This window comes from Eriocheir sinensis, unplaced genomic scaffold (genome assembly GCF_024679095.1).
Source record: "Eriocheir sinensis breed Jianghai 21 unplaced genomic scaffold, ASM2467909v1 Scaffold503, whole genome shotgun sequence".
Taxonomy (NCBI): domain Eukaryota; kingdom Metazoa; phylum Arthropoda; class Malacostraca; order Decapoda; family Varunidae; genus Eriocheir; species Eriocheir sinensis.
The window spans coordinates 8147-34177 of record NW_026111836.1 but is presented as its reverse complement, the minus strand read 5'-3'; the positions used below and the strand labels follow the sequence as shown (position 1 = coordinate 34177).

Below are 26031 nucleotides of genomic sequence, written 5' to 3'. Positions count from 1 at the left end.
CGTCTTGCGGTGGGAAACGAGGGGTCTTTTCCGTTTGGCGTACAGCGCTAAAAGTAATTTTAATATAGATTTTTCTATGTATTTTTGTCCGTAGAATCAGAATATCACATTATTTTTTTGGAGAAATTAACAGTTTTTGAGTTATTTGCCTTTAAAGTTATTTTCTTCCTATCTATTACTGAAGGAATTCAAACTTTAAAAAGTCGTAATATTCAGTATTCCGTTTGCAAACCTTCAGCAGTCATGGAAACGCTTTGAAAATCCAATTCAAGGACTTTTTTTTTACTCTTGAAAATATGGGATAATGTTTACGAAAGCGCGTCGCCTCTGGTGCTGGCCGCGGCGAGGCTGCAGCGGGTGTTGCGAGAAATACCTCCTCGCTGAAATAAGTCACATATACATGAGGGGGGGGTCCAGGGAGGGGCGTAGCCCCCCCTGGTTATTAGGGGGGGTCGAGGGGGGCGCAGCCCCCCCGTTAGTAGGTCGTAAAGTTCGGTTGGAGTAGTTTAAATATGCTCCCCGACCCTAAGCCCTCTGCGAGCTATTTTGAGGCTGCGGCGGCTGCAGCGTAAAGGAAAATAACTTAAAAACTGTTCGTTTCTCCATAAAACGGTTGTCATATTCGGATTCTACGGACAAAAATACATAAGAAAATCTATATTAAAATTAATTTTAGCGCTGTACACCAAACGGAAAAGATCCGAAACGAGTCCTATGGATCACCACATACACACATTCTGAAACACATGGTTAAGGAACAAGTTAAATGGCTACTGTGCATATGTGAGGTTAGTTATGTTATATGAAGCAGAGAAATGGCCAACAATTAAAGAGTTGAAGAGGATGATAAGCAAGTCAAAAGTACAGAGTGCTGAAATGTATAAGGTATGTGAGAGGGACAATTAGGGTATCAAACTAGGTGATGAGAATGTGGTGAGGAAGTGTTAGCCCTGGTGCCTCTCTTGATCAAAGATGCAGAAGTTAAGGTTGACTGAAGATCTGGGCAGCATGTTGGTAACCCTCCACCAAGTGTCCATGGCTGAATTCTCTCAGCGTCTTGCAATGGGAGTACAGTCCTCTGGATCGTACACACGCTGACCACTCGGCCACCGGTGCACCATACGCAATCTGCAGGTGTAAGCTGATATTAATTAGATATTAATAATAATTAACATAAATTCAGATCAAGAAAGATGAGCATGTGGTCATTATGGTTTCTTGTTTTATTCTTATGCTCCAACTGTGAGTTCTGCACATTTACATATGAAAGCAATCTATTAATAACTGCAAGGTCTACATATATGCCTACCTATACTCAGGAAAAGAAGTTTCTAATAATTTCCTGCCTGACAACTTGACCAGGAACCTGTCTGTTGTCTCTCACAGGCTGAACTGGTACTTCTTCTTCTTGCACAAGATCACCAACATAGGGAATGCGACGATCCACACAGTAGTTGTGCAGGAGCATGCAAGAAGTCGCAATCTTCATTGTCTTCTCGGGGTCGTACTGCAAACTTCCTCCTGACTCGTGAAGGCACCTGAACCTTGACTTGAGGATCCCAAACGTCCGCTCAACAATGCATCTTGTCCTTCGATGGCTCTGGTTGTAGCGTTCCTCCCAGGTGTTGTCGGGTGTACAACTGGGGTCATCAGGAATGGCTCCAGAGGATACCCACTGTCTCCTGTGAAATGGAAAATTCATTAATTCATTATTCATTTAGCATAGGAACAATTTGAGTATGGGTAGCTGTGCCTTGGTGTTGTCAATAATGCTAAAAAAATTGCAGTGATATTTTGTTACTTTTGTACTGATGGTAACCCAACTGTGGCTGGCTGCTTGTAATCACTAAGAAAGTTGTTGAACTGCCAGACCCTCATAATAATACCATTTACTGTTGACATCATGTATAGACGAGCTTGATGAGTAACATGATGTGGCATTGACAATGTAGTGTTATGTGAGACAGTCTTTCCACTACGAAATGCATGAAAACTATGTTAAAAATTTTAATGTCATATGCAGTTCTACTAAGAGTTTTGTTATCATAACAATATGACATGTCTAGAAGGTTAACATTCATTAACATGTAATCACAAGATATAATATACAATTATGAGGTTTCTTCTATGCAGGCAAAAATCTGAACATGTAGGCATGTGGTACGAAAGCACAGGTAATTTGATAGAATTACATGGAATATATAAGGAAACATACCTATTAAAAGAGCATCTCCAAAATGACCAGCAAGGAACCGCTGCTTAAGGGCACAGTGTCTCCATATAAAGGAATCATGTGTGCTCCCTGGGTAACTGGTGTCGTAGCTGATGATCTTGTTGTTGGTGTCACCCACAGCCTGTATATTTAGGGAGTGGAATTGTTTCCGGTTGACATAAATCTCTTCATTTTCCTCTGGGGCCTTGATGCGAATGTGGGTTCCATCAATGGCACCTATCACTCTTGGAAAGTTACCAGTGCGTCTGAAGTCCTGCATAGCTCTGTTGATATCTATTGCTGTGGTTGGCATCTTTATCTCTTGACTGGCCTTTACACAAAGTACTTGAGTTACTTTGTCAATGGCCCTACTAACACTTGATTGGTCCATTCCAACAGTGTCTCCAATAACAGTTTGGAAGCTGCCACTTGCAAAAAACCTTAGTGCAGCCAGAACCTGGGTGTGAGTTGGGAGTGCATGTGCCCTCCTGGTTCTCCTTTCCAGGTGGGGACGCAGCTCATCACAGAGCCTGATGATTTCTTGACGGGGAAATCTATACACCCGCAACAGATGTTCATCACTAACGTGTAGTGGGTCAAGTGGGTCCCGATATCTCCTTTCTCTGCGCAGTCTGCGACTGAAAACGTATACCGCAACATACTCCATCTGTGAAACACAGAAATAACCACATTACTAGAATTAAGTAGAACAACACCCTGCCCTTCCCAGCCCCAGTGACTCTTGCTACGCTCAAACAACGCTATTCATATGCATGGAAGCTTTAAGAACTCCATGGGATTAAGAAATATTGATGAAAACAACCCACATCACTGCCTCATGAGCCCTACCTTATTTCTCCATAACCAGCCCACATATCATCGTAATTGTCCTTCATGTGACTCTTGCTACGCTCAAACAACAATATTCATATGCATGGAAGCTTTAAGAACTCCATGGGATTAAGAAATATTGATGAAAACAACCCACACCACTGCCTCATGTGCCCTACCTTATTTCTCCATAACCAGCCCACATATCATCGTAATTGTCCTTCATGTGACTCTTGCCACCTTAATGTAAAGCTATACAAAGGTAGGAGCTCAAACACGTACCTTATATTGTGTATAGAGGTGGAGATGTGGATGAGGCGGAAACACTTCTTCAATGGCGACGGGTTAGGACGGAAACTGGTCGGATCTAGCCCCGCTCCCGAGCAGTCAGGCTGAGGGGCACAAGATGGCGTCTAGGACGTTTTTTGAACATCGCACGGGGCAGCACTTGCGACCACAATGGCGGATTTAGGACCAAATGTTGAGATACGACCGTTTGAGCATCCGCCGCCAGGATACCAGTGAAGGCGAAATCTGTGCCAACCGCAGTGAACGGGTTAACTGTTCTACCTTCCACCTACACCACTACCTCCACTCACTCCACATAACCCACCAATAAGATGCTTCACTCTAAGACTCTGTGGTTGACAAGTGTCGTTGTTCTGAGTGCCTCGTCCCAGCCCAGTGACCCCACAACTTAGTGAAAGGGTTTAGAATTTTCCTTTTTTTTGGGGGGGGGAGAAGAAGGGGAGAATGTATTGTCTTGCTCTCCAGTCTTGGAAGTATTGCTTTGTCTATTTTCTTTCTTATGCATAAAATAAGTATATATTCCCAAGTATCTTCTAGTTCCCTATGCATTTATATATCTTGTTCCCTGTGTGAACTTGTATTGGTTTCCTTTTTGGTTCATTTCAGGCCTTCTCAGGGACAACCAGGAGAAGACGAAGATGAAATTACAAAACCCAGAAGGCTGAAAGAGGAAGTCAGTCAGTCAGTCTACAGTCATTACAAAACCCTGAAGACAAGACTGGAGGAGGAAGTCAGTCTAGTGTCATCCCAAGAGGAGGCGGCCTGAGGTGCCAGGTACGCCAGAAGACAGTGGGTACTTCATTTATACAAAGCTAGAGGCAGGTTTGTCCTCTGGTTTCATTGATAGGCTTGGTAGTTCTAGTGACTGATCATCTGGGAAGGAGTGTTACTGACATATAAGGTTTACATATGTAGTTTGGTCTTCATTAATCTGGAAGGTTTCTCTTGGATTCATGGTGTTGGCCAGACTGTGCTGTCAGTGGTAGGTCCTCTGCAGTGTGGGAGTGAATCAGGTGTTTGAGTTCAGTGGTCAGGTATTGGTCGTGTGGAAAAGGAAAGAAAGGGAGTGTGTGGTGGACAGATGAGATAGAAAGAGGCAGTTGAGGAGAACAGAAGGAACTACAAGAAAATGTTAGAGAGAAATATGATGGAGGCGGCGAGAGAGATGGGAGAGGAAGTACAGGGAGAGCAAGAAGTTGGTTAGGGAAGTAAAGAGAGTGGATGAGGATTTGGGTAGGAAAATATCACCAAAATACCAGAACAAAAAACTTTGCTGGAAAGAAGATAAAAGTGAAATAGGGGAGGAAAGAGTGACATTTGTAGCATGAAGAGGAGAGATGGGTGCTTGTGAGGGGAATAAGGAGATAAGGGAGGTGTGGAAAGAGGAAACTGTAATGAATAAGAGTGTGGGAGGGAGAGCGGAAGTGAGCAGTGTAGGAATAAAGATCAGTGTAGGGCGGCCAGATCCACAGGGGAGGCTGGAGAGAGGTGAGATAGAGGAGGCAAAGAAGAAGTTAAAGGTAGGAAAGGCCCCTGGAGCTGATGGCATAACAGATTATTATTATTATTATTCTTTAACAACTTCGCCTCTAGCACCGGTTGGCTTTCTTCAGGGGCCTAGTGGTCGGCCCAACCCCATCATGGCACAGGCAATTTTTATAGTGGCGCCATTTATTCCTCACTCATGCTGTGCCCCGGAACTCATTCTTGATTCACTTAGACGGTTTCTTCTAGAGTCCGGGTCTTCAGGACAGCGTGTGGGTAGTCTTAGGCCACTCGGCTGAAGTATGGAGGAGGTGTAGTTGTGGAATGGATATTATGGATATGTAACAGGAACAGGAACAGGGTGAGGTGCCTGAGGGTTGAAGAAAGGCTAGTGTTGTGCTGCTGTACAAAGGGAAAGGAAGCAGAGGTGACTAATAGTTACAGGGGAATAAGTCTACTCAGAGTGGCAGGAAAAGTGTATGGCAGGGTTTTAAATGAGAGGATGAAGAAAGTAACTGTACATGGGCGGTTCTGTGAGAGAAATGAAAGCCAGAGTGGGGGAACTTGGTACAAGGCAGAAAGTGAGAGGTACAGAGGAGTCATTGGTGGCGGACCTGTTTTCAGATGATACAGTACTGTTGGCAGAGAATGAGGGGACACTACAGAGGATAGTGGATGCATTTGACAGGGTGTGTAAGAGGAGGAAGCTGAGTGAATGCTGGAAAGCGCAAGGTTATGGTATTTGAGAGGGCGAGAGAGCAGGTCATTGATATTGCAAAGCCATACAGAGTTAGAGCAAAGCAGAGAGCACGACAAAATGTAAGATAAGGTTAGTGGAGGAGAGAATGGAGGTGACCGAGTTGAAATATTTAAGGACAGTTGTATGTAAGCATGGAAGGTGAGGTGAGGGAAAGAGCAGTGAAGGGCAGACAGGTGGTGGGTGCATTGGGGAGAGTTGTGAGAGGAAGAAGTGTGAGCATGGCGGTAAAGAGGGGAACAAGGAACAGTATTATCCTGCCAACTCTGTCGCATGCATCAGAGACGTGGACATGGAGTGCAGCGCAGCAATCAAGAATACGTGCAGTGGAAATGAGTTGTACAAGAGGTGCGTGTGGTGTGTCAGGATGGCATGGAGGAAGTAATGGAAGTGTGTGTGAGGGGTTTGGTATGGGTTGACAGTGAAGGGAGTGGATTGTGGAGTGGTGGAGTGGGTGGTACGCAGAGATGGTTTGGACACATGATGAGAATGGGGGAGAATGAATTTGTGAAGAGTGTATGAGGGAAGGAAGGCCATGGGGGCACCCGCAGAGGAAGTCGATGGTTCCTTCCAGGAGGTACTTGGGATGAGAAGGGGGCCTGCATGAGACTCGCCTAAAGGGACCCCTGGGCTCTGCGCCGTAGGGTGGGCGAGGCGATGCACCCCCCGGCGTATGCCCCCATTGATATTGATTTTGTAGCTCACTTATGTAATGCAATATTTAGTTTCTTCATCAGTTAATAATAGCATAAAAGTGAATTACGAATGTATTAAAAAATCATTACCAAGCAAACATGACATGCTGAGAGCTGCACCTACAAGTTGTTTTTTAAATGTGCACAATTCCCTTCCCTCCCAATGAATTCAAAGTCTGGTGATGCCACCGTGTTCAGAACATTGTCTGTAACCTGCAAGTTTATTTTTGCACTACCTTAACAATCTGATGAAAAATAGGAATATAAAGCACTAGAAACATTTATATAAGAGACAGACTTCAAATAGTGTCTTATTTTGTAGTTAAAAATTTGTTTTTTCAAGCCATCCACAGTCCACTCTTATTCTCCCGTCCACTGAAGAAGGCACCAAGTAAGAGTTGCAAGGCAGAAGTGTGAGCTGAGCTACAGAAAAAAGTGGCAAGATGCAGTGTGGAGGGCCAGTTTCTCTCAAGATGAGCCGGAGCAAGGCTGCCTCAAGCTGCTGTCCAATCAGCGAAGAGATCACCTCAAGCCCGGCAGGCCACAATGGCAATGTTCAGACTACAACAGCGTTCAGGAAAACAAAACAACACACATTTCGCGGCAGCCATGGGCAGCCATGAAACTGAATTATTAGCATTAGAGTTTTACTATGGAGATATACATATATTACCACTGTAGTGAAAGACAGAGTATGGAAGGAAAATCACCAAAATTTGTAGAAGTTTAGTAAAATAAATGTTTGCAATATACAAAAAATCTACAAAAAGTGAAAATGACATCCTGAAACTAAGGTGAAGATATGAAAGCAAAATACCTTGCCTGAAAATGTGTGTAAAAACCTGCCTGGGTACATGATTGCCTGAAAAGGTGTGTAAAAACCTGCCTGGGTACACAAGTGCCTGAAAAGGTGTGTAAAAACCTGCCTGGGTACACAAGTGCCTGAAAAGGTGTGTAAAAACCTGCCTGGGTACACAAGTGCCTGAAAAGGTGTGTAAAAACCTGCCTGGGTACACAAGTGCCTGAAAAGGTGTGTAAAAACCTGCCTGGGTACACAAGTGCATGAAAAGGTGTGTAAAATCCTGCCTGGGTACACAAGTGCCTGAAAAGGTGTGTAAAAACCTGCCTGGGTACACAAGTGCCTGAAAAGGTGTGTAAAAACCTGCCTGGGTACACAAGTGCCTGAAAAGGTGTGTAAAAACCTGCCTGGGTACACGAGTGCAGAGTAACAGCCACACCCTGCAACACTCAGGATGCAAGTAACTGCTGCACCAATAAATGCTCCCGACAACACTACGTAACACTATAGTATAACCGTAAGCCTTAGGAAATATAAAGGCGTAAATCCATAAGCCTTAGAAAATATAAAGTCCGGAAGTAAGAACTGAATCCCCATTGATCCTCAGCCTGGTATCCTCTGAAGCCTTGGCCCGCCTGAGGACTGGAGTCACTCTGCAGACCTAAACTCCTCCACACACTTGGTGGCCTCAGTGAGGGCAGACATCAGCTCAACGTTGCCTTCCTCCATCTGTAAGGAAACAGACATTGATACAAGGTGACTTGCTGCCACTTCTCTGACTATATTCACCTACTAAGAAATCCCAACACACCCTTATTTTGGGAGCAGCTGTGTGGTACAGATGGGGCACCAGCCCATACACCCAGGCCAGGGGTAACCTTTAATCTTTAGAGCATAGGTCCCCAACCCGCGGCCCGCGAGCACCCTTGGTGTGCGGCCTGCAGGACTTTACATCATTCAACATTAGGTGCGGCCTGCCGAAGGGCTCCAGGATCGTGTCTGTGGCCCGCGGTGCAGACTGTGGGCACATGACCGGTTTAAAACTTTTTAAATTTCTGCAGTGCTGAGAGAGCCAATGAGCGTGCGCTGTTAAGCCGGCCAATCAGCGTCCACTATGGCGCACTTTTCGGATTTATAAGGGTTCTTTGGCCATTCAGTTTTCAGTGTCTCTCCCCTGCTCTAGATGACCATATATCATATTTTATATTAAAGGTGGTGGTGGTGTTTTTTGGATGTGGCCCATGGGCTGACGGGGAATGGGCAATGCGACCCTCGAGGTCATTTGGGTTGGGGACCTAGGCTTTAGAGGGCTCCACATTTGGGCTCCTGAAATGTCCTGAGCCTGGTGGCTTCAAAGACGGGAGGACAAGAGTGTTTACCCAAACCCTGTCAGAGAACTGGGTAAATTTCCAGAACATCACCTGTGGGACACTGTTGCGCCATGACGGGCTTGGACCGACCACCAGGCCTCTGAAGAAAGCCTACCAGCGCTACAGGCGGAGATGGGGAGGAAAAAAAAAAAAGTCTGAGCAGCGAGAAACTCAGGGCGGTAATGCACAAAAATCAGGATAGTGAGAATTTAGGACTAAGCGCAAAACTCGAGGATCGTGAAACTCGGATTGCGCGAAATTCAAGAGGGCACTGTAGTGGTTACCCTCACTCTGATGCATGGCTGGACCAACTACCTCATTGCCGCGCTTCAAAACTGTCTGCCCCGCCCCCATGGTCCGTCTTTACCCAGAGTACCTCTCCACCCAGGGGCACGGACCAACTACCTCATTACCACGCTTCAAAACTGTCTGCCCCGCCCCCATGGTCCGTCTTTACCCAGAGTACCTCTCCACCCAGGGGCACGGACCAACTACCTCATTACAGTGCTTCAAATCTGTCTGCCCCGCCCCCATGGTCCGTCTTTACCCAGAGTACCTCTCCACCCAGGGGCACAGACCAACTACCTCATTACCACGCTTCAAAACTGTCTGCCCCGTGGCCACCATCTGTCCCTTCCCAGGGCACCCCTCCACCCAGGGCACCCCTCCACCCAGGGCATCCCTTCACCCAGGGCACCCCTCCACCCAGGGCACCCCTCCACCCAGGGCACCAAGAGAATTGAACAAGCCACAGGACCTGCCATTACTCTGCACTACACTACCAAGGTCCTCGCCACACACATGAACAGACAGCACAGTTGTAGTGCGGCGACTATGCCTGATGAACGAGCCTCCCATAACCCACTTAGCCAGTGTGGTACCTCTTTGGCCGACTCGGTAAGGAGTGGCTCTCCTGTCACGCTGGTCGCGGGTTCAATCCCAGGCTGCCGCCGAATACCCTGATCTTGATTAATTTCTCGTGTGTTTCGATACACACAGAGGACGTGTTGGAAAATAGAGGAAATAGAAAAATAAAATCCCGGGGCATGACAGTTTTATGCAGTTAAGCCTCCAAACACCTGTACCTTCATCTTGGTCCTAAAGGCTTGCAGTCCCAAAGGCTTGGCCTTCTCATGCAATACCTTGAGAGCCATCCCCAAAACCTTAAGTGACTTGGCGAGGATTACAGCATCGTGGACAAAAACAAAGTCAGTGACCTCATATATGCTCCATAATGAATTTGGCTCACAACTTTGCCTAATACCCAGTCCATACAAGTGTTTAGAAAGGCGATGGAGCAAGGATGCAGCCCTGCGTCACTCCCATATTCACAGGGAAGAAGCTGGACACACACCCACACTTCACAACATTCTCAGTCCCACAGTACAGGCCAGTCAACGGTCCCTGCATGAATCCCACAGAGCTGTAGATCCCAGAGTGTCTACATTATCTTGAGACTAACCTAAGCTGCAGGCCTGCTCTTTCAAAACTCACGTCGGCACTCTACAAGCAAGCAAAGTGCTGGGATACAGTCATTTGTTGGCTTACCAGCGGTGAACCCTGACTACTCAGGCCTCTGCAACTTCAGCAGCTGAGTGCGAATGTGCATAAGATATAGATAGGCAAGCACCATGCCTAGCACACTTAGCAGTGTAATGCCATGGTAGTTGCGAGATGGTGCACTAACCTGTGAGGGAGGCTCGGGGCGGAGCTCTTCAGGGATTGGTAGGTAGGTCGGAGGTCATTTGCATTGAAATGGACTTCGACATCCTCAGATAGACCCCTGACAAACCTCTTCTTGTCTCTCCTCAGGAGAACTCGAGTCCTACGCAACCGAGTGGTAGAGTGGTCCCGACTCCTTGGCAGCATATCTCGATATTCTCCAGCATCTCCCCGAGGCAAAGCCACTCCTTGATCTAAGGCATTCTCCAATGCACTCCTTTGCAGCTTCAAAAGTTTCACATTTGAATGCATCCCACAAATCTACAGAGTCCTCAAGGGTGCTGAGCACAATTAACCAATTTAAGACTGCCACTGCACACAGGCTTCCCTTGCATTGCAACGGTTTGTTTCACAAGATTTTGCAACTGTCATTGTTTAAGTACTTTTCCCCACTACATGATCCAACTTAAGTACTTTTCCCCACTACATGATCCAACTTAAGTACTTTTCCCCACTACATGATCCAACTTAAGTACTTTTCCCCACTACATGATCCAACTTAAGTACTTTTAGGATTGGTTCAGTGAATCACCATCCTCTTAGCCCTTACTTGCTCAAGCCAACAAAGTTCTTGACTAGTTTTCAATTAAACGTTTATCATGTGGGAAAATATAGGAAATAGGCAGGAACACCACTTAAATCAAAGCAAGAGAGTTACCTGCTGACCTACCTCAGGATGAGACAAAAAGAGTTGGCCAATACTAATTTAGTATTTAAGAATTCCGGAGAATGAAAGGAGAAGTGTTGAGGTTTAGGTAAAAGAAGTCCAGGGAGTAGCTGGCGAGGTCCAATAGGCTCCAAGGTGCTTTGTTGCGGCTAAAGGACTGCACTGGGCAAAGCAAGTTTGCTCTCAGCCTTTTCTTTTAAATATGCTTTTTAATGTATGTCTTGCTGGAGGCCCGACCACGCGACAGGCTTCCCTGATGCATTCCATCCAGGGAGCCTGCCGTCAGTGACGGGTGCAGGGCAAAGCCTACGGAACCCCTGCACCTTGAAGGAGGAATGGCTCCCTAACCCCTCTTTTGTTTAGGAAAGACAGGCTACACTTCTGTCTTGGGGGTTACAGCTGTGGTGTTAGAAGGACAAAGCCAGTTATATCTAGTTTGAACAAGGAATGACAGGCTACACTTGTCTTGGGGGGTATCACTGAGGCACTTGAAGGACAGAGCCAATTATATCTAGTTTGTATGAGAAAAGGTAGGCTACACATTATCACTGAGGCGCTGGGAGGACAAAGACAGTTCTATCTAGTCTGCACGAGGAGAGGCAGGCTGTGTTTCTGTCTTGGGGGTTACAGCTGCAGCATTAGGGGGACAAAGACAGTTCTATCTAGTCTGCACAAGGAAAGGCAGGCTATGTTTCTGTCTTGGGGGTTACAGCTGCAGCATTAGGGGGACAAAGACAGTTCTATCTAGTCTGCACGAGGAGAGGCAAGGCTACACATCTCAGGCAGAACAAGATACAAGTTGCGAAGGAAAACTCATCCTTGGCACACCACATACTAGGTCACTTTTCCCTTGCATCATATTTCTTGTTCATCCTGTGGTGTGTATCTTGACTTTCCCAGTGCAAACTAGAGCAAAGTTGACTCTGTCCCTTACGCCTCCATTCCTTGTTTGCATAAAGCACGACAATGAATTTCCTGACCAGTGGAATTTGAGTTAATGTATTAATAAGTAAAATGGTACATACAGCATCGAGGATAAGCTTGTAGTTGTTCTTTATCATGATGTTGGTGTTCCGGATCTCCTCCATGGACTGTCTGATCTGCCCGTCCAGGTCAGCCACGTCATCACTCACTTCCTTGCACACAATGTCCTGCTCCGTCTGGTTGCGCTCAAGGTCCTCGAGAACCCTGCAGAGAAAAGACTTGCCTCACCTTATGCAACAGTGAGTGGGTACTGGACACCCGACATCCGTGGTGCCTCAGTATGATCAGCGGGCCATCGTGAGAAATATGTCGGTAAGTTTGCAGATGATACCAGGATCGGTAGAGTAATTGAGTCGGATCAGGACGCTAGTATTCTCCAGGGTGAACTAAACAGATTGTATGACTGGGCGAATAAATGGCAGATGGAGTTCAATGTAGGGAAGTGCAGTATTCTGAGTGTAGGTAGGAACAACCCCTCATAACTATTGCTTAAATGACAATCTTATGTTCTTTCTTAACACTTGCTACACCTTACACAGACATGAGTGAATAACGGGATCACCGGGCCATGACGAGGAATAAAATGGTGCAATTCTTCATCGCTCTTTGCTTTTGGCAGGAAGGTGAAACCTATCTGGAGGACAAAATGCTCCTCTGGAAAAAGTTGGGAGGAACAACTGATACTTGTACAGCAAGGGGAGCAACGGAGCACTTCTCAACCCCTTGACTGTGGATTTCCTGCCAGAAGACATCACCAGGATACAGAAATGGAACAAAGAGTGGCTGCTACAATTTAATATAGAAGAATGTATTCCTGCACCTTGGGAGGGGATATCCAGCACACTGATACCACATGGGAAACACTCCACTATCCACCACAGAGGCAGGGAAAGACCTGGGAGTATGGGTTACCAGGCTACCAGTGAAAGCCAAATCCATGCCAATCGCAGCGGACGTGTTAAAGGGAATGAAGAGACAAAGGAGGTGAGGAGAAGGCATCTCAATTCATGAGGAAAGAGAAGTGACCAGTATGGAAGTAAAGATTCAAGTGGAACAACCACATCATACCTACAAGGGGAAGTGTAGAGGAGATAGACGTGGCAATAGAAAAGTTGAGAGAGTGAGTTGGTCGGTTGGCAAAAGATATGTGTGGTGAGAGGGCCTGCCAAGACAAGGAAGCCTGGAGGAGCCTCTTCTGCCACGGCGCTCCATTCAGGGGTGGCTGTGTGAGGGGACAGTGTCACAAAAATAGATGCAAAAGGAAAATGGTTTGTATACTGAAAACTTCATAAAGGCTTACTGTTTCTGCTCCTTGATCTCTTTGTTGAGGCTGTCCTGCTTGAGGTCCCACGCCTGGTGGATGTGTTGCAGCTTGGTTTCTGAGGCTGTGAGCTGCTGAGTTAATTGCAGATTACTCTGTTCTTGGTCCTTGATCTCCTCCTGAAGTTCGGTGACTTGGGAGACCCTCTTCTGGATGACTGCCTGGATGTCCCTGCCAGGGTACACTGAGGTAAATATTTACACACGCTTCATCTTATTCTTACTGGGCCTGTCACAAGGCTGATCAAAAACATGACTGTGGGAGGCTAAGGATAATAAAGTTGGGAGCATCAGCTGTGCATGGCCACGGTTCTCATCTCTGTACAAGTGGCCCTTGAGCCTGAGGTGGGTGAGAACACAAACAGAAGACACAGGGTCAGCATGACATACAAGTTTACAGTTTACCTTCCCAGGTTTCCCCAGGTACCCATTTATCCACCAGCCCGAAAGAGAGAATGAACAGCTGGGTGCCTTGTGTGCCTGCCATTTGAACCCTGGCCCACAGATTCATAGTTAGGCACAGTAACCACTGCACCACGGAGATGTTAAAATGAAGCACCTAATTCAAAGAAAGCTGTTTCAAACCAATCGCTGCCATCGGTGGCCCACATCCACGAATTTATCCAATCTTGTTCTGGTACTTTCAACCATGTTTTAACTAAATGAATCGCTGTAATGTCTGTTCCAATTACCCGGCTATTTCCAACCCATTCCTGTCATCTGTGGCCCCCGCCCATAAACTTATCTAACCTGGTTCTGGAACTTTCAATCACATTTACTCAATAAATGGCTGTAAAATCTGTAAAAGTCTCCTGGAATTGAAATTCTTGTTTATCTCCTTCCTTTCTTGCTACTGGTTATTCATGCCCACTGCCAAGATGGTGCTGACCTGCTATTTACTAAAAACACTTATCTGTGGTAAGCCCCTTCATCAAAAGTCTCCCTGTGGTGTGGCTGGCATGCCAGCTACAGCTCCACTAGCTTAAGGCCCGTCCAGACGAGGGGCAGTTGCCCGCCGTGCAAACACTGTTACCACATCATACTAAGCAGCGGGATGACGTCATAAGCACATAAATGAGGAAACAGATCTGGCAACAAACAGTGCTACCAGATGTTGCTGTGTGCCACAGTCCCTACTCCGTTCACCGGGCAAAAACTGGCGGGCAAACTTGTGTCCACACGAGGGGCAGTTGCCTGCCCGGCACTGCCCGTTGATCGTATATTCCTCGCTTGTTTAGAAGGGTTACCAGGTCGAACAGTTGGTGGAGGGTTTTTGCCACTACCAGGCACACATAGCAGACCGGGCAGTCCAGGGCAGGCAGCGGCCGATAGCACAACATGGGCTACAGCAAGGGTGCTGTTTATATAGGTCAATTAATTGCACAGTGGCTTCCCTTGACCACACCTGTTCTTTGCCACACGGGACAGACATGTTCTCCCGTCAAGTGTACGTACAGTGGAAATCTGAAACTGACTGCAGGGGAGTTCCGCAGGTTAACTTCGTGTGTCTGGCAACATGCTCTCTTTATACCAACCATTAAACCAGCAGGTATTGCCTCGCCCACGAGCAAGGGCACTTGGATGATTTGCCCGTAGTTTTCCCGCTCCTGACGTCATCTTTGCTCCCACCATCAAAACAGTTGAAGCAGTATGATATCTGGTAATAGTGTTTGCACGGCGGGCAACTGCCCCTCGTCTGGACGGGGCTTCAGGTTTGACCCTGGCCAGGGCAGCCACTGCACAGCCCACCAAAAAATTATCCTTATTTTCAAGATGGCTGATAAATTGGCAGTGTCTGAGGAGCCTGGAGAAGATACTGTGATGATCTGAAAGTCCCGGCGGCACTGACTCCTGAGATGGAAATGGGCACCGACACAGAGAAATCAAAATACGCTTTTCTTTGCAGTTTCCAAACGGGTGTTCAGTTATGAGCAGTGAGTCGGAGTGGCTTGGAAAGTCAAGGGTAAAGTAACACCTTGTGCAGCCTTTCAGGTGTTTGGTGCACGATGACCTTTACCTCGGCAAACTTGGGGCTCAGTCGTTCTCTTTAGATTTTTTTCTAATTCATAGAAATTAATATAATTCTATAAATATGCAGCTTTATATTCACTATACATTAGTTTGCAATACATTAAGAATATGAAGTACATGTTAAAGCTGAATCATATTCCATCATCCAATCCATCCTGCTTGTCTGTCTGAGCCAGTCCCAGGAGTGCCCTGCTGCAGCCAGCCAGCTCTGCACCATAACTCTGTCTAAGTCTCTAATGCTGGGATCACACACCTGCGGTTTTGCCTCTGCGACTCACTGTGATACCGAAAATGTTGGAGTCGCAGCTCATTCGCCATCCGAGAAGCGCGATTTGTTGCGACAAGAAAGATCTCGCGATCCATCACGCCGTGTGCTCAATCTCCGCTCCATTAGTCGTAGACCTTTGCAATCATTGCCCGCGAAGCAAGGAAAGATTGAGTGCGTGTCACAGCTCACTGCAATTATCACAAACTCGTGCAGGGATTCATCGCAAGCACATCGTGAGCACCTGCGACGCATGCACGATTATTGCAGTGGATGAAGACTGCTGCTTGACTGGCTCTCATTTCCAGTTCAACTTCACAACAATGTACTGCAATTAACCCCTTCAACACAAGGACGCATATACTGAGTCCTTGCATGCCCCGTACCACATCCGAGGACGTGCATACTGCGTCCAGGCTCGCTTTAGCCAATGTACGAGTTATTTTATCTCTATATTTATGCTTACATCTCAAAATCATCAATTAATTTAAGTTTCTTTATGTGCACCATTTAATTCTGCATGTTTTCATATATAATACAGGATGATTATGTTGAGTTTGTGGCTGAAAACTTGTTATATTCAATAGCGACGTTTGAAATTTGGCGCGCGTGGCGATCCCGGATACGCCGCGGGGCGCTGTTTTGGCCCGGCTGTAGTGAAGGGGTTAATCCTAACCACCTGTTGGGGTGGGTTGAGGGAGGAGGCCTTTTCTTTTAAAACTTTTTTTTTTTTTTTTTTTTTTTTACAGTGTTCTTGTAGTCTGCCAGCCCCTGGTCATACAGGAAAGTGTTTTCCTGCAACCATTCCCCCCCAGCTCCCTCTCAACCCCTGCCGGCAGGGACAGCAGTCTCTTCCTCATTTCACATGCCGCCTGGCCCTCTGATTCTTCTTCTTCTTTGTCGGCGCCCTCCTCCTCACTATCTGGTTGGACAGCCACTCCGGATCGGACTTTTGTTCCTGTAAAACAGGCACTGGTGGGGGTGGAGGAGCTGGCAGCGCATGTATCACCTCTTGTGGATTCTCGATTACTTCCATAGCAGGCTGGTCGTCAAGTGTTGAGGGTGTGTTAAACGATGTTGACGATGATGGCGGTGGTTAGGGCCTTGGTGGATTGGTAGGTGTGGGGGCTGGTGGTGAGACTTTGGTCTTCTTAGTCTTCTGGGAGGGGTTGCTGTCCTTCTTCTCCTTCGGCATGATGTAGGCGTCCTGAAGGAGACAAGACGTTGTGTGGCACGCTGTGGTTGGGAGTGGTGGTTGCCAGAGGGAGAGGCAGTCATCACCGGAGCACGGCAGTGTGGAGTCTCAGCGAGGGAGCGTCGCTCGCCCAGTTTATTTATAGGAGATGTCGTTGCGATACCTCGTCGCCACATCTTGCGATGAGAAAGTTGCTAGATTTGCCAACGATTTGTCGCAGGCCACTGCAATCACTGCAGCAATATTGCTGCCGAGTCACAGTGTGCTGAGCTTTCACTGCGTTCACACTGCGATCACGCTGCGTTGAGTTGAGCGATATGGGAATCGCAGAGGCAGTTGCGATCTATTACGAACATCCCAAAACAAATCGCAGCAGTGGCCGCATCGTGCAATCACCCACGATACGTGGCGACTCTGCTATGCTTCAGAAAGACTCCCTGCAATTCCTGTTACAACTGTTGCAGCGAGAGCGTAGTAGATTGTGATTTCACCACTCTTTTCCCATTTTCAGAATCGCAGCGAGTCGCAGAGGCAAAATCACAGATGTGTGATCCCAGCATAACAGTCTTGCCTGGGCAGGTCATAGTGTTCCTATTTCTAGTGCTGCTTCCAGTATAGTTTAGTCAGCATACCATTTGCTTCCTCTGTACATCCTTCATCCTCATCATGTAGATTCTGAAATTTATTCTGAATTTATAAACACAATTCTTCTGCCTGACTGCAAGGACATTAGGGAGGTTCATTTTCATAACCTTTTCTGCCTCTTTTCCCTCCCCCTCCCCTGCATAAACAACTAGGAGTAAAAGTCTGGAAGCCATGAGTGAATGACTATTAGTTTAATGGTTTTTACTCTGATTCTGAATGAGTTTGTTGTGGTGAGAGGAGACAAGGAGGCTACAACAAGGGGCAGGAAGCAGCTGTTGAGGGAAGAGGATGGCTGGGCAGAGCACAGCAGAGGCAAGGACTTCAGAGGGAGGTACAAGGAATGAGAGCAGCAAAGGGCAATGCAATGGACACAACTACCTGGAGAAGGTTCATAAATGCCATCGACCTCAATCCAGGGAGGCGATCAAAGAAAAAGAGAAGGACGACTCCATTCTTCCCATTCTGGCAGAGAAGGGAAATCTGAAAACAAAGCAAATGAAACAAACAATTGTAAATATAGACCTCACTTACTTCTCCTTTGACTTTTCCTGCTGGATCTCTCGCAGCATTGCTATGAGCTTGTCCAGTTTCTCCTTGGTTGTATTGATGAAGCTGACTCTCTGCTGCAGCTGGGCCAGATGATCCTTCTTCTTCTGGTTGTCCTCCTTGAGCACTGCCAACTTCTCGTCCCTCTTCTTGATCTCCTGTTCCTCGCTGGCCTGGATCACAAGGCCCTCCAGCCTCTGCTTCTCACTGCCAGCCTGGTGAAGAAGGGACATCATGCCTTGGGGACAAATTTCTGGCTTATGGTAAATTGAGTGGTTGATGAGTGAAGCAAGGCATTCTGAGATGGTTGAGATGCCTGGTGTGACTGAAAGAGGATGACTTTGTCAAGTGTGTATAGGGGTCTGGGGAGAGGACATCAAGGGTGCAATGGATCAATGGACAAGTAATGGAGGGAGAGAGTTGACAGAGCTGGAGACATTTTCTCTGTGGCCAACCCCTTGGAGGAAGTTCCCAAGGCAGACAGACACACAGATCACCGGGAAAAAAGGGAGAAAGTGGTAGCAAGAAGTGAGTGGTTCACATGACAAAGAGATGGTGGGACAGGAAGGTGGAGGTGTGTCTGTCTCATAGTGAAGTAAGATCACTGGTGGTACAGTCTGCAGTATTCTCGTTAATAGTCTAATACTGTGGATAATACAGGAGGCACATGCATGACACAAACACAGAACAGTGCCACAACTCACTGGAACCTTCAGAACCACAACCAACAAGGTGCAATTAACCCGGTAGCAGCGACGACGGGACAAATTTGTGCCATGATATAAACCCCAAAAATAATGATACATAATCTGATCACAAATGCTTTGATATATATTATGAAATGGTTTGTGTGAGGGTGATTTTTTCTCATTTTTCTCGCTTAGAGGGACCATTAAGAAACATGATCCCCGCTGCTACCGGGTTAAAAAGAGAAATCCATTTTCTTGTGTACAGCATGGGAGGCTGCTCAAGGGCAAAGAACAACAACAAAAGCCTGCTGGGCACTGCTCCAGTAAAAGGAAAAGAATGAGGGGCCAGAAAATGTCAAGTATGGGTGGTGTCTTGATACTCTCCTCTTGAAAGAGTACAAGTCACAGACAGGATGAAACACAGACAATGGAAGGCTGTTCCAGTTTATCAGCAAATGAAAGAATGAAGATGCTCATTAACTCTTGCATAAGGAGTTTGGATGAAATAGGGATAAGTGTAGCTGGGCCATGGGAGGGGGGGGGGGGGGGCGAGGCATGCAGTTAGCAGTCAGAATGAAAATATTGGTGGAGACGATACAGAACGCCCAACCTCGAGGAAGCTGATTTAGCAAGAGGAGATATGAAGTTTCCAGTTAAATCTTAAGTTCAACCCCTTAATAACGATGATGCCGCTGGCGTCATATAGTTCTTTCAGACGCGGGCAACGAGCATGACACCATGCAGTGCCGGAGAGCAAGAAGCTATCTGGAATCTAAAGGGCTCGCGTAACTATGTCTGTTGATGCTAACTGACTAACTGGCACCTATTTTGTCCCTTACCCTGGTAATACCACGACTCTGTGCTAAAAATAGCCTACAGTTCCTGTCTACGCATCATGGCGTCTGCAGAGCAATTATGTTCCCTCAGATGATCTATTTTGATGGTCTTCCTTCAGTTTCTGTTCGTTGTGTGCATGCTGAGCGTAGTCTTGACACCTCCACTGATATACATGGTGTTCTAGATGAACCAATATCTTGTTCACAAGAGTGTTCAGAGGAGAGGGAAGCGGAAGTAGGATTCTTTTAGGAATCATGGAATTCCAGCCAAACAGTCAGTCCAAATCATAATCTGATTTCACAGTGGAGTTATACGGATGATTTTCTAAAACTTTTATTCAATGAGGTTCATTCCAGAATGAAAAAAACTACAAAAAATATTCTTTTGAGTTTCACTTCAACTTTGGCTTTGTAGGCAGCAAATTTCTGGGTCAAAGATTAAAAACTATATTTTTCAGACTCCATCGTGATAAAATAGCAACTTTTCTTCAATAAGTTTTCTTGTGCGTCATACCAATAAAACGTTGTAATTTTTGGGGAATCATGCAATTCCAGCCAAACGGTCAGTCCAGATCATAATCTGGTTCCACATTTGAGTTACACGGAGGATTTTCTGCAACTTTTGTTCAATGATATTCATTCCAGCGTGAAAAAAATACAAAAATATACCAAACTATTTTTTAACTTTCACCACAACTTTGGCTCTGTAGGCAGCAAATTTCTGGGTCAAAGATTACAAACTACACTTTTCAGACTCCATCGTCATAAAATGAGCAACTTTTCCTCAATAAATTTTCCTGTATGTCGCACCAGTAAAAAGTTGGAAATTTGGGGGAATCTTGAAATTCCAGCCAAATGCAACACCCTAGAAAATTTCCTATAAAACATCTTTTATGACTTTTTCTCAGTTTCAAAGTGTATTTTCCAGACTTTTGCGTTATGGGGGATCTCCCGAGAAAAACTTTTGCGGTTTAACCCCTTCAGCACCGTCACGTGATAGGGGATGCACTATGATATACTTCCAAGGCTGGCTCTGAATATCTGCCAGGTGCTTCTACTAAGAATAAAGTGATGATGCCTCAGAAAGTGGTGATAGTGACTTAGTAGATGACAGTGATGAGTCTTCAGACACTATGGAGCCAGTGGAGGAACAAGGCTGGCGCCTCATGTCTGACCCTTTCAGTGATACCTGGCCTGACCTGGCGAGCGGTATACGGGCCCGGGTCGGGTAAACGGGAGCGGTGCTGAAGGGGTTAATGGGGTTAAGATAGACTGAAAATGTATATTGTAGAAAAAGGTGACAGCTGAGTGTTATTGAAAAAATGGGGATAAGTGTTTGGAAGATTGTAGAAACTGAGTTTTGAAGCATTGAAGGACATGAAGCTCCTCCTGCCCCATTCAGAAATGATAGCAAGGTCAAGTGTTCTGTAGCATCCAGACTTGTCATGTAATTCATGTTGGGAGGATCTTCTGTTAAAAGATGCTGAAAAATGCAGAGTAGAGTCATCGGTGAATGAGTGGAAAGAACAGTTTGCTTTGGAAAGATCATTAACCCTCACACCCTCACAGCGTCGGCGTCGTACATGTACTACACAGGCTGAGTCACCTTCCCAGCGTCGGCGTCGTACATATACGACGCGACAATTTACGACACACACCGTGACTCAGATGTCATTTTTGACACTTTTCATGACTTAAACCTATGTTTTTTCAGCATTTCTGACATAATGGGAGAAAAAAGAATTTTGAAAAGTGCCGACGCTGGGGGGGGTCACGGGTGGGAAATGTTCCGACGCCATGGGGGTTAATGAACAACAGAGTGGGAAACAGAACAGAGCCCAGCAGGACACCACTGTTGATGGGTTTAGGGGAAGAACAGTGGCTGATCCCACTCCCAGAAGATTCAAACGCACCCTTCCACTTCTAACCTTCTATCTGATCGCCAGTATGGGTTCCATATGGGGCGTTCTACTGGCAATCTTCTTGCTCTCTTAACTGACTCTTGGTCATCCTCTCTTAGCCATTTCGGTGAAACTTTCTCAGTTGCACCAGACATATCAAAAGCCTTCGATAGAGTTTGGCACAACTCTTTGCTTTCTAAACTGCCCTCTTTCGGATTCTATCCCTCTCTCTGTTCCTTTATCTCCAGTTTCCTTTCTGGCCGTTCTATCTCTGCGGTGGTAGACGGTCACTGTTCTTCCCCTAAATCTCTCAACAGTGGTGTTCCACAGGGCTCTGTCCTATCACCCACTCTCTTCCTGTTATTCATCAATGATCTTCTTTCCATAACAAACTGTCCTATCCACTCATATGCTGACAACTCCACTCTGCATTATTCAACTTCTTTCAACAGAAGACCATCACAACAGGTAGTACATGACTCCAGACTGGGGGCTGCAGAACGCTTAACCTCAGACCTTGCTATCATTTCTGATTAGGGTAAAAGGAACCTTGTGTCCTTCAATGCCTCAAAAACTCAATTTCTCCACCAATCAATTTGACACAATCTTCCAAACACCTATCCCCTATTCTTCGACAACACTCAGCTGTCACCTTCTTTAACATTAAATATCCTCGGTCTATCCTCAACTCAAAATATTAACTGGAAACTTCACATCTCCTCTCTCACTAAATCAGCTTCCTCAAGGTTGGGCGTTCTGTACCGTCTCCGCCAGTTCTTCTCCCCTGCACAGTTGGTATCTATATACAGGGGCCTTGTCCGCCCTCATATGGAGTATGCATCTCACGTGTGGGGAGGCTCCACTCACACAGCTCTTCTGGACAGAGTGGAGTCTAAGGCTCTTCGTCTCATCAGTTCTCCTCCTCTTACTGATAGTCTTCTACCCCTTAAAATCCACCGCCATGTTGCCTCTCTTTCTATCTTCTGTCGATATTTCCACGCTGACTGCTCTTCTGAACTTGCTAACTGCATGCCTCCCCCCCTCCCGCGGCCTCGCCACACACGACTTTCTACTCAAGCTCGTCCCTATACTGTTCAAACCCCTTATGCAAGAGTTAACCAGCATCTTCACTCTTTCATCCCTCACGCTGGTAAACTCTGGAACAACCTTCCTTCATATGTATTTCCTCCTGCCTACGACTTGAACTCTTTCAAGAGGAGGGTATCAGGACACCTCTCCTCCCAAAATTGACCTCTCTTTCGGCCACTCCTCTGAACTCTTTTTGTGGGAGCAGCAAGTAGCAGGCTTTTTTTTCATTATTGTTTTCTTTTTTTGCCCTTGAGCTGTCACCTTTGCTGTAGGGAAAAAAGAAAAAAAAAAACTGTCAAGTGGAGCATCATACATAAAACCAGTGAAACTTGTACATATGGAACAGACACTTGCTCCAGCCTTGTCCTTAAGCCGCGAATTTTGAAAAATCAACCGCTTTGGTGTGAATCGCCATAACTCCCTTATTTCTGGGGCAACAGAAAAGATATTAGTGTCAATTGACGGCAAAATGCAAGGGCTATATTTTATAATTAGCGACTGGGCTCAAAAATTGACTCAAAAGTTTTGAGTTCCCATTGAGTACCCATTTTTTGAGAATTTCACAAAACTTATTTAACAAATGATTTAGCCCTGCCAATGTGCTTTCCAAAATAGTGCATAACATATCCCTACTCCCAGTAGTTTCGTCGCTAGAGCTCAAAACATAAACCTTGTCGAGAGCGATTTTGACGAACGCCAGGCATTTTGCCGTTTTTGTCTAGTGTGGCCTTGCTATTGCCTCTAGAAGGCTGTAATTGAGCATGTAGCCCCTCTTGACAATGTAGTCTGACCAGCTTGAAGGATGTTTTGATAGCTCCATTCTAAGTTTGTCGTTGAGCCGTCACAAAATAGTCTGTTTTTCGTCCCTTTCACAGCGATTTGGACACATCTTAGTTTTTTTGCTTATAACTTTTTTATTTATTTAATGTTTTCCAATTTTTCTTTTCTGATTATTAATCTGTATTAAAAGAGCTTTCATTTGCCATCAAGCACGCCTTCCTAGCTTCAGTAGTTTTCGCTCGAGCTCGACCGTAAGTCGCGACGAAAATTCACCAAATCTGACTCATTTCACGCGACGCGATGAAAAACCTTCCTGACGCCACAAAAACTAAAATATCTGCATAAAAATTCATATATGAACACTTCAATATGTTGACTATCTTGTATTAAAACCATTTTAAGATACAGTCACCTCTCGATTAACGCGAGGGTTACGTTCCTGGAGATGTCGCGTTATTTAAAATCGCATTATTTAAACATAATTTCCCCATAGGAAACAATGGTAATAGGGGGGTTATGTTCCTGGACACTGGGAAGGTCTGCCTATTTTGGGGATTTTGCTACTCTAACCTTAAAAAATAAAAATAAATAAATAATACACGGAAACAGCAAGGCCGCACGTTCTCATTTTGTTTAAATCCCCTCCTCACCCCATGCCCCCGTCACCGGCCGCTCCCTTCACCTCCACCACTCCGCCTCGCTTGCCTCCCTCCTCTTCCTTTGACTGCGGATGCCGTTGGTGACAAGGATGACTCCTTTGAGTTGGAGTTTTCTAAAGAAAGAATTCCTGCATTGCATTGATGAGTCGCTGACACAACAAAGACGCGTCCCCGCACTCACCATCATCGCTTTGTTGATGCGTCACTGGTCGTCGTCTGCCGGGTCCTTGCCCCTCTCCCTCTCGTCCCTCCTCACCCCGTCCTTCCACCTCCTGTGAGGCGGTGAAAGGATGGGGTGGGGAGGGAGAGGGGAGGGCGGGGTGGGAGTTCGGCGGACGGCGGTGGCGACCAGTGACGCATCAACAGGGTGGTGATGGTGGGTGTGGATCAAGGTTTACGTTTCGAGCTCTAGCGACGAAACTACTGGGAGCAGGGAAACATTCACCATTTTGGAAAGCACATTGGCAGGGCTAAATCATTTGTTAAATAACTTTTTTGAAATTCTCAAAAAATGAGTGGATTTCAAGGTTGGGAACTCAAAAATACATTTTTTATTGTTTCTTTTTGAGAATTTATTTGATTTTCGACCCTTTAGAGTCAATTTTTTAAGCCCAGTTGCTAATTATAAAATATAGCCCTTGCATTTTGCCGTCAAGTGATACCAATAACTTTTCTGAAGCCCCAGAAATAAGGGAGTTAGGGCGATTCGCACCAAAGCGGTTGATTTATCAAAATTCGCGGCTTAAGGACAAGGGCGCCGCAAGATCAAAAGAGAAAGACGTCCATTGCTTGAGATGTCACTGATACAACCTTAAAGAAAACACACATGCAAGTTACTCTAAAGTCCACGCCAGCCCAAAATAAGTGTGGGTCTACGACATCGGTAAGTGTGTCAATCCATTGTTTTTCTTACAGCACAGGAGGCAGCTCAAGGGCACTATAGAAGTCATTCCCAATTATAAAACTCATTAGTTATTACAGAACTCACTTGTGACTCTAGAAGAATGTGATTATAAGACTCATATGTGATTACAGAAGACTCGCTCATGGTTCTGATATCCTCGCTCGGTGACAAGACAAGATTCCCTCAGACAAACCTCCATGGTCCTGAGCTCATTGTCCTTTATGGCTATGTCCAGCTTGGCCAGAGAGAGTCCCAGTGCATCAAGCTGGGCCTTCAGAGCTAGCTTCTCCTCCTGGCACCTCTGCAGCTCCTCCGTCTTGGCTTCAACTCTCCTCATGTCCTGCAGGAAAGGGTCAGGTTGTAGTACTCAGGCATCAGAGGAGCAGGAGGCCAATGGGTAATGAAAGGCGGTACTGCTGGACCGGAAATGTAGTTTGTTATGATACTGGTTGGGTGAAGAAGAGGAAACACACACACACACACACACACACACACACACACACACACACACACACACACACACAGTGATGCACAGGTGGTGGAGACAACCAAGCTCCTCGGTGTCACCATTGACAACCGCTTGACCTGGAAGGAGCACGACAGCCACACCATCGCTTCAGCCTCCTGTCAACTCTACCTTCTGAGGCAGTTTAAGTCACTGGGGACTCCCACGCGTGAGCTGGCGGGAGTCTGTAACACCTTCATCCTCCCCAAGCTCACTTACCCTTCCCCAGCCTGTTTTCCTTCCCTCAACAGCACCCAGCACCGCCAGCTTGAGAGGGTGCAGAGGCATGAGTGTAGGCTCACCCTGGGCCCGTCTTACTCCACCTATGACGAGGCCCTCGACACCCTACACCTGCCCACACTTAAGGACCGCTACCAGCACCTCCTCCAGAAGTGCGCGGAACAGCTCCTGAATCACCCGCACCACCGTGACCTGCTGCCAGACACTGCGCCTCCCTCTCGCCATGCAGTTAGACACAGCAACTTACTGATATCTATCCGTGCAAGGACGGAAAGGTACAGGAAGAGCCCCATCCCCACCATTGTAAACATACTAAACAGCAAGTATTATATTATATTATATAATTTATATTTACATTTTATGTACACAAATGCATTTATGTAAATATCATGTAAATTTTCAGCCTTTGGCTGCAAACCATCTAAATAAACTGTTTATTATTAGTAGTACTATTATTATTATTATTATTATTTACACACACACTGATGCACAACTTTAAGGAAAAATTGGACAAGTACAGATATGGAGACGGGACCACACGAGTGTAGCTCAGGCCCTGTAAAATTACAACTAGGTAAATACACACATACACACA

At 46.1% G+C, this 26031-nt stretch overlaps 1 protein-coding gene and 2 long non-coding RNA genes across 8 annotated transcripts; 1 reads left to right on the top strand and 2 right to left on the bottom strand.

Moving 5' to 3' along the window:
- Positions 1–1615: 1615 nt before the first annotated feature.
- LOC126992821 (uncharacterized) lies at positions 1616–3465 on the bottom strand. Its single transcript, XR_007747098.1, has 3 exons — positions 3326–3465; positions 2216–2879; positions 1616–1682 (listed from the first exon to the last, which is right to left on the bottom strand). It is a non-coding gene; the product is annotated as an uncharacterized LOC126992821 (long non-coding RNA).
- Positions 3466–3830: 365 nt separating this feature from the next.
- LOC126992820 (uncharacterized) lies at positions 3831–12608 on the top strand. Of its 2 annotated transcripts, XR_007747097.1 has the most exons (4): positions 3831–4126; positions 10271–10522; positions 11960–12143; positions 12451–12608. It is a non-coding gene; the product is annotated as an uncharacterized LOC126992820 (long non-coding RNA). The 2 variants fall into 2 exon arrangements; XR_007747096.1 differs by lacking the exon at positions 10271–10522 and having other exon boundaries at positions 3901–4126.
- On the bottom strand, positions 6916–25182 carry LOC126992819 (uncharacterized). Of its 5 annotated transcripts, XM_050851651.1 has the most exons (7): positions 24885–25182; positions 17819–18048; positions 13132–13323; positions 11873–12035; positions 7412–7817; positions 7172–7331; positions 6916–7131 (listed from the first exon to the last, which is right to left on the bottom strand). In XM_050851651.1, the coding sequence occupies exons 1-5, from the start codon at positions 25026–25028 to the stop codon at positions 7737–7739; spliced, it is 810 nt and encodes a 269-aa protein (XP_050707608.1). In that variant the 5' UTR covers positions 25029–25182; the 3' UTR covers positions 6916–7131; positions 7172–7331; positions 7412–7736. The 5 variants fall into 5 exon arrangements, with proteins under 5 accessions (XP_050707608.1, XP_050707607.1, XP_050707609.1 ...); XM_050851650.1 differs by lacking the exon at positions 6916–7131 and having other exon boundaries at positions 7138–7331; XM_050851652.1 differs by lacking the exon at positions 6916–7131 and having other exon boundaries at positions 7138–7331; positions 7452–7817.
- Positions 25183–26031: the final 849 nt, after the last annotated feature.